General features: G+C 39.8%; 4 protein-coding genes across 4 annotated transcripts; 2 read left to right on the forward strand and 2 right to left on the reverse strand.

Annotated features, from left to right (window-relative positions):
- Positions 1-351: 351 nt before the first annotated feature.
- On the forward strand, positions 352-3541 carry BDB00DRAFT_877173 (kinase-like domain-containing protein; the record flags this gene model as incomplete). The annotated part of the gene is made up of 12 exons (XM_053127577.1): positions 352-732; positions 822-866; positions 992-1438; positions 1514-1585; positions 1683-1727; positions 1798-1827; positions 1898-2083; positions 2192-2437; positions 2566-2652; positions 2804-2962; positions 3066-3194; positions 3287-3541. 12 exons carry the CDS (start codon positions 352-354, stop codon positions 3539-3541), a joined length of 2082 nt encoding a protein of 693 aa, XP_052974968.1.
- A 551-nt stretch (positions 3542-4092) lies between these two features.
- BDB00DRAFT_877174 (uncharacterized protein) lies at positions 4093-4722 on the reverse strand (the record flags this gene model as incomplete). The annotated part of the gene is made up of 1 exon (XM_053127578.1): positions 4093-4722. One exon carries the CDS (start codon positions 4720-4722, stop codon positions 4093-4095), a length of 630 nt encoding a protein of 209 aa, XP_052974969.1.
- A 3196-nt stretch (positions 4723-7918) lies between these two features.
- Positions 7919-8507, forward strand: BDB00DRAFT_847064 (uncharacterized protein). The gene is made up of 2 exons (XM_053125199.1): positions 7919-8287; positions 8380-8507. Exon 1 carries the CDS (start codon positions 7997-7999, stop codon positions 8174-8176), a length of 180 nt encoding a protein of 59 aa, XP_052974970.1. The 5' UTR covers positions 7919-7996; the 3' UTR covers positions 8177-8287; positions 8380-8507.
- Positions 8508-8891: 384 nt separating this feature from the next.
- On the reverse strand, positions 8892-9951 carry BDB00DRAFT_877175 (formin family protein; the record flags this gene model as incomplete). The annotated part of the gene is made up of 3 exons (XM_053127579.1): positions 8892-8903; positions 8991-9208; positions 9306-9951. 3 exons carry the CDS (start codon positions 9949-9951, stop codon positions 8892-8894), a joined length of 876 nt encoding a protein of 291 aa, XP_052974971.1.
- Positions 9952-12732: the final 2781 nt, after the last annotated feature.

Here is a 12732-nt window from a genome sequence, read left to right on the forward strand (position 1 = left end):
TATTCATTTCCCTGGTTGTGTCCTTGAAGCGTTTAATATACTGGTTTGGCACTTTGGATAAGCTTAGAGAGAAAGGCAGGTTTATCAAGGTGACATTGATATAACTTTCAGCTGCCACATGATAAAGATCACCCACAGCTCACATTCAGTAGCTCTAGCGATACTATTCACTTTGTACGAGACATATGAGCGGCCTAGCACTATGCGGGGTGAATTAATTTTTTTTGCACGGAGTCTTGTCGGAATTAAGCAGCACCCTTTTCGCCAGGTCATTTTCGCGTCCACATAACTTTTTTTTTCCTCATAACTTGGGCTAGTTACATGTCTTGTCAACTATCAAGAACATTAACCATGTCTTGTGAATCGCCTGGATCTTCCTCCAAATCCTCTTCACCGTGTTCCCTTGCTCTTACTGAATCGACCCTACACAATCACAACCGACGTATGAACCATGCGTTGACACCTACTACAGCGACGTCTATCCCTGTTTATCGCAATCATGACGACGACGACAACGACAGTGATTCAACTTCATCCGGTGCACAGCTACAACAAAGCGAAAATAGTAATCCTGATTTGGAGTCATCCGATGAGGAACCTGAACGCCCTGACCTTAGTTATCTCAATTGGAAAAACGACGACGTCGACGACGACGACGACGACAATAATGACAATAGTACAGAAATCAGCAATGTCATTGTACCTGTTGCCACCACCACCATTTCTACCCCTGTATGTATAAACGTCCTGCTTTTAAACCAGGAACGAAGGACACGAAATATGAATAAGTATATTTATTCTCTCTAACGTTTTGCTTACAGGTTACATCCGTAGTTCATTCTACACTACCAAGCTCTCCACGATCGGTAAGTTAAGAAACTTCACACGGCAAGCAATTCTTAAATTGAGGGTGCGGGAAAAAGAAGAGAAAGAGAAAAAAAAAGTGTAAACACTAATGTACTTGAGTACTTGAATTCTGAAATCGGTACAGCCTTCATTGACGCGATCACCGTCTATTGGCACGCCAGAACACACTACGATGAAACGGGGCTTTATCTGTCCTAACCAAAGACCTAACCGTCCGATTAATATATCGACATCGGGTGCTAGCATAACAAGTACAAGTACCGTCAGCAGCCTCACTAAAACCTTTACAACCTTATCGAATAATAACAATACGGTCAAAACCAACAGCTATCACAATGATAGCGGACCACTGTCAAATCGATTATCGAACGCAGAAACCTTCGCAGCACCAGCTGCGCAAGCGATCCGACCATCACCATCACTGTCAGCGATAGCATTTTCAGCAAAAAACCAACCCGTAGCCAGCAGCAGTAGCACTGCAGACAGTATCACGCGCAATGAAGGGACACCGTCGCTTAACATTAATCATAGTAATACCGTGAGCGGCTCGGATTTCACATCTCCTTTGACTGTAAGTGCAGATGCGTACGATAAAGAAGAAGAATTGGACGAGGATATTCATTCGCTACTGTGTTTTTGTTAATAGCCAAACGAATATGACAATCACAAAGGGAAGGCAAAGCAATCACAGGGCCGATGTCAGGATAAAGATGTTTCAGTAAGTTTTGAAAGGTTCTTTTCCCTGTACTATCCAAAGTGACGGCATAGTAGGAGACGGTGAATAATGACTGATTTTTTTGCCCCTTCGGTAATAGAAAAATGAATCAAGGCTACCAGAAAAGGAGAAAAGACAGCCAAGTGTAAGTAGTCAATCGTGTGTCCTTAGTAGTACGGTCGTTCTCAAACGAAATATTCTGATTTTCTATCTAGTGCTCGCCCTCTCCCGGACCGAGTTGTCCTGTAAGTAATACCATGCTTTGGAATGTGGATGAGCCATGCATTGACCCCGTATTGTATGCCTCTTTTCCAGATCAAACGTCCTTTGGACAATCAACCACCCGTAAAAAAGCTGCCACGACAAGAAGGTCACCCCGCGCCTTCATTAGCCCAGGCTGCTCCCTGCACACCCCATCCGACGCCCTCAAAACCCTTAACGCCATCAGCACCACAAGCGAGTAAACCCAACGACCTGCCACCGGGCTTTGATATGATTACCGTAAGTACCAAATAAGCATGTTGAATGGAATGGAGTAAGAAAGATAGAGCAAGTAGAAGCCTGTCAAAAAGAACTTCTACAGTACATTTGTATTAACTGACTTGAAAGTTTCGAGGTAAACAATATGTCCAACTCAATCACATCAAGTCCGGTGGATCAAGTCGTGTATACAAAGTCATGGGCTTAGACCGAACTGAATATGCGTTGAAAGATATCATGATTGACAGGTTCAATACAACCCAGTTTGACTTGTACATTGAAGAAGTTATACTTTTAAAACAATTACAAGGCAATGACTGCGTGATACGAATGTATGATTACGAGGTTTCGAGAAGTAAATGCCAATTGCGTTTGGTAAGCTAAGGGATTTCGTAATAGATGGGCGGATAGTGTATATCTATCTTACACTGTCCAAAAGAAAAAGATTAAAATCATACTGCATAAATTACTGACCTGAAATTTTTCCCGCACAAAACAAATAGCTTTTTGAATACGGAGAAATTGATCTTGCTAGCTATCTTCATCACAACAAGCTCAACATTTACGAAATTAGGCATTTTTGGCGAAAGGTAAACGTTTAAAAAAGTTGAATATGGAAAGGAAAGCGACATTGAGAAACAGAACAATGGAGGTGGACTCTGGTTTTTTTTTATTTCATCCTGGTTTTTTACAAATATCATTGTTGTTATTAACGTACGAACAAAAAAAAAATAACAATAGATGGTAGAAGCTACCCAGCTATTACATCAAAGAAAGATTGTACACTCAGACCTGAAGCCTGGCAACTTTGTCATGGTGAAGGGTAGAGTTAAGATAATAGATTTCGGTATCGCAAAGGCGATCAATGGGAACACGATGAATATCCGAAGAAACTCAATTGTAAGTTATCATTCACTTGGAAATATGAATATAGAGAGAGAGAAAGGGGAATATAGGGGAAAGTTTCAAGTTACTAAATTTTCTCAATGACCTATGGTTACAGTATGGCACACCAAACTACATGGCACCAGAAGCCCTTGACGATATCTTTAGTACGATGCCAAACAATAATGAAGAAGACATGGATGATTTGGATTTGGACGAAGAGGAGGCCAAGAAAGAACTGTATAAGGTACCGTAATAATCTATTCCTCCCCCTTTTCCCATTTTAATGTGTTGATCTCTATAGCATATTCACGACTCTATTTTTTCTTTTCTTATTAGCTCGGTCCACCGGCCGATATCTGGGCTTTGGGTATCATACTGTATCAAATGGTGTACGGTGTCACTCCATTTAATAAACACCCAAACAAGGATGCGGCGATACGAAAGGCACCTGTTCACTATCCGCAGAAAAGTCGGCTTGGAGAAGAAGTGACGCCTCAGTTACTGGATGTAATGGAACAATGCTTGGATAAGGACCCCAAAAATCGACCGACTGCTGATCGTCTTCTCCGGCACTGGTTTCTTCGCTCATAGTTGTGTGCGCTGGTCAAGCTATTTCAATCACTCACAAGTAGTAACATGCACGTATATAGTACTCTTACAATTTCACACATAATAACTCATTGCACATCTCCCCGCTGTTCTTCCCTCTCCCTTTGTAGATAAAATACCATACATATACCAACAGAAAACAAAAATGTACCATACAATAAAGTTCGCTTTGCTCTTCCCGAAGCAATTCACCTCTATCATCACACTCTTGCCATGGGTACTACAACAGAAATAGTATCTTTTATCTCTTTAAAGAAAAATAGCAGAATAAGAGTGAATAGCAAAAACTTTTGTTGACTTGTGTATTTCTACTAAACGGTAAAGATGGAGCGGGTATATATATATATATATAAAAGTGGGGATATGGGCTGGCTTAAAGCGTTAAAGAAAAAGAGATAAAAGAGAGAGAGAGAGAGCGGGGGTGGTATATCCATTACAAAAGTTAATTAGTGGTTTTTTTTGGTCTATTGATGAGTACATACTACCAATACCATGACTACTACCGTTAGTAGTGATGCCATCGTTCTATATCCCTATCTTCTCCTGTTGACTTTGTTTTCACTCCCATCCAACCCGCTACTTTTCGTCTCGCCCATGACTTGCCATGCATTCTCCAATATCGCAGAATCAAAACGAGCCATACAGCTTTGCGACCCTTGGTGGACCATCATATACGAACACGAACGATTGAAAAAGTGCGATCCACACACCAAACATGACGTCTGAGAACGAGGGGTTGCTATGTGCTCTTGAAACAGCTGGCTTGAGTCGAACACCAAGTGGCATATCCGACATTCATAATCACCAGGGTTCTGCAACTGCAAGTGTTCCAAAGAGAGCGCTCTCGGTTCACTTGCTCTACGAGCATCGTTGTTGTTGCTTGGTCGTCGTCGTCGTACTGGGTTAACAGGATGCTCAACACCACCAATATGCTCGAATCCGTTAGGACATTGATAGTGTGAATGTCGACGAACGGCATTCTCGCTCCCAAAACTCATACCACACTGCATACAAGAATTTTGTCCTTGGTCCTCGAGTCGTTGTTCTTGCTGTAGATAGTGTCCTTCTTCTTGTTCTTGAGGCCGTCCTCCTCCTCCTCCTCCTTCTCGTGGAGGTCGACCCTCGTTGCTAGGTTGCGAGTTGTTATGGGAATAAAATGACATGTGTATTGTGTAACAGATTAAGATAAGAGTGAGCCAAGCTTACTAGAGAAGAAACAAGAAAGAAAGAAAAGTGAAAAGAATCGGCCCTGTTTTATGCTTGTTTCGAAAAATGCCGGTGAGGGAAGCACTTTTTTTTTTTTGAGTACATCTTTCTCCGACCTTGGTAAAATGAAAAATAAGGACCCCCACTGCCTTTTTATAAGTTAAACCTAACCCCAAGATTTGGGGAACTCGACGTATGTGCTGTACATATTTAGAAACATCAGCCATAGTTACTCCTGCTGAGCATCCTATGTAAAGTACAGCCAGCATTAGTGATCTCCAATAAGCGCATGTATTTCTCAGTTTACTGACCCTCCTTTAACTTTTAGAGCCAGAAATCATACACATGCACTGACACACGTACGTCACTACTCAACGAATTATTAACTGTTTGCTCTACCACCATCGATACAGCCTTGTTAGATCGACGTTCCTCCCGAGTCAGGGGCCCCTTCCTTGTTTCAGTTGTACAGTGTAATTCTTTAACAACGTGATGTAATTGCATCGAGCGCAATTTAAAACCGCGAGCGACTACAGCAAGAATAGCCGTTCATAATGATTATTGTAGCACCAGTTTTGTACCATAGTAACGCTACTCTTGTCAAAATTTCAAACTTTTTGCACAACGTGTGGTCCGTGCGCGCTCAGGGCAACAGCTCAATGTCGTCGGGGAACATAGACAACAAGCTTATATTATAGATTTACGATAGCCGATGATCTTTTTTTGAGTAGCTCCGATGGAGAAAATGTTCTGTTTACTTGCAACTACTACTACTATATTCTAGATACACACACATTTTGTAAAAGGGAAACACAACGCCAGACGTATATCTATATTTTATGTTTTGTTCCGTCAGTCAAATATATAAAAGTGTGATCCGTAATGATCTACACCTCTACGCGATGAGTGGGGGTATAATACGTGTCATTATTAAAAAAGAGTTTTTAATAAAAAATGTTTATGAATGTGGATTCGGTTGCTGTCAGCCAAACTTAAGCTCAAAAATGGCTTTCAGCTGCTTGCTTATGGTCGATTATCTTTCAGTTCTAAAAACGGATCCTGCCCTCAAAGCAAAAAAAAACAACATAGTCCCCCGTGTTTTCTTTTTTATGAAACAATAACACGGTCCGTGCATATGGAGCATTTTGAGTCAAATATGTAGCTCGTGCTGTTTAGGCTTTCTATGCAAAAAGGGAGAGATAAGGAGTCTTTGGCAAGCAGCAGACATTGTATGAAAAGTTGAAAGTATACAAGAATTTGTGTATCAACGACGTATCATTGAAGATTGTAATCATCAGTAACACTCCTTTTGTTTATATCATTGAAAAACAAAACTGTTCAGCCGCGCGACTGACTTGGACCATATGCACCTACTAGATGGTGGCTAACAAACCCAATGGATGGACAAACAGGAAGCTTATTAGCCTTTGAATCATCATCAACACAACAGCATGGTCGGGGCTGTGTTACTCGCTTAAAGAACTAGGTCGTACTTTGCAGTCATCAAGGAATACAAATGTGCAGCAGCAGCAGCAGCAGCAGTGACCTTACGTGTAAGTTCCCACCGTGCGGATACCATCACCCGCGTATGTTTTAGAACAAGAATTTTCTGCGCAAGCTTTAAAAAAAAGGAAAAGGCACAGCAAGAAGTTCTGTTATAATGAGAACGCGCGCTCACTAGAAGATCTCGCGAAGAAAAGCGTGTACATGCAAATTAAATCACGAAATAATGATAGAAGCGCTGTATCGATCCTAATACAGAGCAACGGGTTATTGTGTACATCATCTAGATGCACGAACACATGGTACTCTTTCAGAAGCATGCTCATATTAGAGAAAAAGTGGAACGAGAGAATTACTATTCCTGTTCTGGCAGCATGAAAATTCTGTCAATCCATGAGTTATCATAGCCTGTTTCAAAAAAAAAAAAATATTCACCTAATCAGGACTTGTTATATACCATGATTCGTGGGTCTCCATTGTATAAGAGGAACGCAGTAACGAAAAAGAGGTCTTAAGGGCGTGTTGTCATTATGCCGCCACTCTAAGTCTATTGCTTCTTTGCAACAACTCTGTTCAGACTTTCTCTCTTGCTTGTAGCACAGCACACGTGCTACAACATGATTCTGTGACAGAACACTACTTGCATGTTTATTTACTCGGATCTTATTAAAAATGGCAATATTGAATGCTGCATTGCTTTGAGTTTCGGAAGGGGCCAAGCTAACCGTGCACACAACCACATACAGGATTTTTCCTAATGATTGGCGGGTTTTTTTTTCATTTTGGCGTTGGGGGGAGTCTTTTGATTGGTGGTGTGTTTTTCGTGATTGGCAGGAGGTGAAAATTACAATGGCAGTGTAATTTAAGATGTTGGCAGAATTATGAAATTCATGATGGCAGTTGGGAACTGTAATTTTGTTCCCTTCTTAAAAATAATTTTTCTTGAGCTTTCTGACTTATTGAACATTTTGTCTCTATCGATACAGTGAGGCACAAACGAAAGAGAGTGCCTGATCCATCCTTAACAGTCATCAGCGATGACTTGGTTAGTGAACACAGATCTTAGTAGGGCTAAAAAACTACAGCCTTGGCGATTATTATTTTTTTCCTTGGACGATGTTTAAAATCGATTGCTCCTATTATGATAATCAAGCGGATTAGATTTGTTCTTCTTTTTTTTTTGGTAAGCTGAATATAGAAACAACATCAAACGTTTAGAATTAAATTTTGTTTACCATCGTGTCCTTTTTTTCTTTTCTTTATAGTTTAACAATGTAATGTATGACCACTTTTTCATCTGCAATACCACAGCCAAATACTAAATTATAACGAAACCAATATTTAGCGCCTGATGTTTCGAGACCATCGTACAAGAAGATCCAAATGCATCGTACCGTACAAAACAGATCTGACAGCGTGGCTATCTTGGCTGCAATGTGACACCCAGGCCTGTTGTATACTGAGGGACTTGAAAGGTATAGGAGGGGCCGGTCTGTAGCATATCCCATGAGCTTGACAGCTTTCCCTGCTGTGACACCCCCCGCGTTGACTGTGTGGTGCTATATTTTGATGGTGCTGCCTTTTGAGGTGGGGCGATTGGGGTTGCGAGATGCATGGATGAAGAACAGATCTGACAGCGTGGCTATCTAAGCTGCAATGTGACACCCAGGCCTGTTGTATACTGAGGGACTTGAAAGGTATAGGAGGGGCCGGTCTGTAGCATATCCCATGAGCTTGACAGCTTTCCCTGCTGTGACACCCCCCGCGTTGACTGTGTGGTGCTATATTTTGATGGTGCTGCCTTTTGAGGTGGGGCGATTGGGATTGTTTTTGCTTTATCCGGTGGATCTAGTGATGTTAAATCTCACCATTCTCACAAGGAAAGTATACAAACAATTCTTGTTTTAGGCTCATTATTCTGTATATTAATCGTAAAAAAAGTATACATTGTTATAGATGGATACCCACCACGAGTCACGGACGATCATATCATGATGCATAAAACCAAGAGCTACAAAGGTAAAAAAAAAAAATCAAAAAGCGTGGTTTGTCTTTGGGAACGGAATAATTATATGTCACAATGCTGACACACTTGTTTAATACACTATTAGCACTCTAATTTACTATACATTGCGCGACAAGATGGTCTATTTGCGAGCGCTGTCTGCAAAAAAATTGACTTGGATCCTTTTTGTTATTTTCAAAACACACAATAAAAACCTCCAATTTTCAACCTGGCATTGATTTCTCGTTACTTTTGGTTCATATATTAAATTACAATTATACTGTGTTTGTTGTCATATATATAATTACGATGTTGTTACTACGCTCTGTATGATCAATAGTGTAATAATGAATGAATATCACCAAGTGCTGACGATACCAAATCAACCATAACATCCAGTGTTGAATATAATATGAACGTTCCATTGTCAGCGGGGTACTCTATCTGCATGCGTTTCCAAGGATATACGATACCGGTTGAATGTAATATTATAAAGAATACCAGTTTTTCACTGTGAAACCTTTTGTCAGCATTATGTGTTATAAGGGACAAGGATGTCGTAAATTATCCTCTTCAAGATTCGCATCACAAAATTAAGCCTCAAGCATATTCTGTATTTCAGGTACCATTCTAAAAATTCGAATATATATATCATGAATTAATAATGGTTTAGTTTACCTAAAATCATAAACAATTGTGATTTTTTTTTCTTTTTACCTCATAGGAGAATGTATCAGGACGAGATAATGACTCCAAATCTTCTTCAGATGCACCCTTGACAAAGACAGACAATTTGCCCAATTCATCTAGTGTTGGTACATTTTCTTGTAAACTCTTAAGAAGATTTTCAGTAAATATAGGATCTTCTACAGCATATATTTTCTTTACAACCGTAGGGAATGGAACATGTTTAAGTTTTGCCAAAATAGAAATATCTTTTTTTTTTAAAAAAAAATAAAAAAAAGGGATTATATGATGTTAGTTTTCTTTTTCTTCTTGATAATATTAACAACAACTCCAAATCAAACTTACTAATACTATTAATCTTTTTAGGATCCAAAATGAAAATTTCTTGTTTTTTGGTTTCCAAAACACGCTTTTTATGTTGGATTTGTTTTTGAGCAAATAATTCTTGGACAGAATTAAATACACCAAGATCATTCATTTCATCTTCTAATGCGTCTTCATCAATAACATCATCACTCCAAACTGTTTTTCCAACCACTTGATGTTGCATTTTAGTCCATTGAAGTGCACGCGATTTAACATCTGGATAATATCGTAACATTTTTCGCATGGGTGCACCTGGTGGTGGTGGTGGTGGAGCAGGTCCACCAGGAGGAGGGGGAGGAGGGGGAGGTGGCGGTGGAGGAGCTGCTGTTGTTGATGATGTGGATGATTGCATTGGTGGAGGTGGAGGTGGCGCAGGAATTGAACTTCCACCTGGTGGTGGCGGAGGTGGCGGTGGCGGAGGTATACTTGGATCTATATTTGTTGCTGTAGTACTAGCACTTGTTGATCGAGCTGGAACGGTTTGTCCTAGCATGGGTGGTGGAGGTGGAGGCGGTGGAATATCATTAGCAGTAGCATTATTTCGTTCATTTGCCTTGCTTGCAATTTGGTCAGCTGTAGATACTGGTTTTGATGTAGCAGTACTAGTCGATGTCGAGGAGACCATGGGTGCTGGTGGTGGAGGAGGTGGGGGGAGTAAATGGTTGATTAATAAGCAGTATATAACCTTATGAGTATCCCTTGGTTGTAGATTTTTTTTTGTCCCATCCGGTGTAACATTTGTATATACTCCACGTTAGAACTTCTTGTATATACATCATATTGGAACGTCATCTGTATTCACTAACCAAGTCATCGCTGATGACTGTTAAGGATGGATCAGGCACTCTCTTTCGTTTGTGCCTCACTGTATCGATAGAGACAAAATGTTCAATAAGTCAGAAAGCTCAAGAAAAAATTATTTTTAAGAAGGGAACAAAATTACAGTTCCCAACTGCCATCATGAATTTCATAATTCTGCCAACATCACAAATTACACTGCCATTGTAATTTTCACCTCCTGCCAATCACGAAAAACACACCACCAATCAAAAGACTCCCCCCAACGCCAAAATGAAAAAAAAAACCCGCCAATCATTAGGAGAAATCCTGTACAAAAACCGAATTTTTCTCCCTTTGTGTCTCCTTGACCCCATTTTTTTCTATTACAGTTAGCTTCTCAACATCTTTGTTTGTTGCGATTGTTGTGACGCGTAACGGTCAACTGCTTATAGTTAAGAGTGAACAAAGCCAGAGTGTTATTTCAAGCATTTCAACTTTTGCTCTTTTAGCTTTGAGCCTCACATAGTGTACAGTAGCTATAAAAAGTTGCAACTGACGGAGAGTTGAATCCATAACCAAGTAGTATGTACAGAGCTACGAGTAGCGTCAAGTTGATTTTTAGTGACGCGTTATCACCGCTCTCAGATCAAAGAGGAACATGTTTATTCATTTTTTGATGATATTATAGCTAACTTTTTTAATTTTGTAAGCGATTGTAAGCTTCTGCGATTCCAAAGGTTAAAAGACACAACGATATAAAGCCTATTATGTAGAGCATAAAATCAAACCTGGTGAGGCAACCACAGTCCTTCAAGTGTGATAACCTTTTAACGTGCGTGTCTTTTTTTTTCAAAGGCAAAAATTCGTTTGCCAATAGCATCAATGGTAGAGTGCGCGTTAGTTTCAACAAGGCTACCAACAGCAGCAATTCAGGTCACATTTATTGGTAAGGCATGACTCGCAGACCTCTTATCTTAACGACGTATTCGCTTGTTACTCCCCATAATTGCTATAGCTGGATTATCTCGATAACGGAGCACAGCACCTTTATATATTTTTTTTTTGATTAGGCTTACAAGAAGTCTATATGTCACAGACATAAGGCCTTTTTTTTTTTAAAAAAATGTGTTGGGTGTGTGTAAGCTGCTGTATTCATGTCTTTGGTGGTTTGTGTGTATGCTTGGCTAGAGTGGTACAAGTACCATTGTTCTCTGTGAAGCTAACCCACGAGTGCTTTTTTCTCCTAGTGGTGGCCTGACTGTTGTAAGCTTTGATGTCTTATACATCTCCTACATACTGGTATGGATGGCAGGGTTTATGGGGATGCTTATGATCGGAATACTTGGCATAGGATGTAAACTTTATATAAAAGAAAAAGTTGTCTTGAGCGCGCAAGGATCATGTCGTCGCAAAAAAGGTCTGGCAAGCGGTAATACTATGATCAAGGTACATACAAAAAAAAAAAAAAAAAAACTAATGAAATAACAGAGTCTGTAGGCGGGTGAGTTGGTAATTAATGCTCACTTGTGCATTAGAAGATCATCTTCAGAATTGATTATTTTCAAAGCTTTTCCATTCGACGCAAAGCACGCAACTTAATATGCTTTTTTTTTTTTTTGACTGGTGACGATTATTTTACTTTCAGAGTGTGATTGACTGTTTGATCGAAATGGCGGGGACCACTGGGAATTTCCACATTAAAATCTGCACTGACTTTATGTTCCTGCTGGCAGCAGCATTTTATAGGAGTAAACATGCATTTAGAATATACACATTTACAGTGATGTGTATACCTGGAGGGCTCTTCATGCTAAGGTAAAAGAGGTTGCAAAAGAATACATTGATCTTATATATATTCAATGATTTATGGGTTGGGTGTTTACTGTAAATATCCTTCTATGTCTTGACAAGTCGCAAGGAAGAAGCTGATCTATTCTTTTCCTGCAAGATTGAGCACATACACACACACAACAAAAAAGCAGTTTTTAACTTTATATACTTTATGAAATCACTTTTTGTTACAACTATTGCCATGTACTCCTCTTGGGCCCTTTTATATCGGGAATGCTACACTAAGAAGTTACAAATGTTGAGAGTGTGCCCATGTTTTTGATACATATTCGGGAAAAAGGTTTTTTTCCGCTTCAAGTCATAATGCTGAATCCCCCTCCCCCTTTCCACATTTCCATCTATCCTAGCATGAATCACTGTTTCTTTTGTTCTATCTCCTTTTTACCCTTTGTAAAATGTTACAATAGTAGTAGTAGTACGATACTATGTAAATCAAAGAAGTATTCATTGCAAACTTTTTGATACAGTTAGAGCTGTTGTTGTTGTATCCCCATACTCACAGCATCTTTCTCTTAATGTGGCTTTTTGACCCCTCCTTATATGATCATCACACATTACAGTACGATGGTTCTGGCACTCGGTGTGTGTTTATAATGACAGGTAAAACTTTTGATTACAATGTGAAGTACTTGTGAAGCACTGGGATAGAATAAGTAGAAAATCAATCAATTGATCGAAAGAACAGGATGATCATGAGCGAGCCGGGAATATATATCAATGGAAAGAGAGCCACAGACATGATATTCGTAGTATTAAAACTGTGGAACAAGACTAC

This window comes from Zychaea mexicana, assembly GCF_025766255.1.
Source record: "Zychaea mexicana strain RSA 1403 chromosome Unknown BDB00scaffold_103, whole genome shotgun sequence".
Taxonomy (NCBI): Eukaryota; Fungi; Mucoromycota; class Mucoromycetes; order Mucorales; family Lichtheimiaceae; genus Zychaea; species Zychaea mexicana.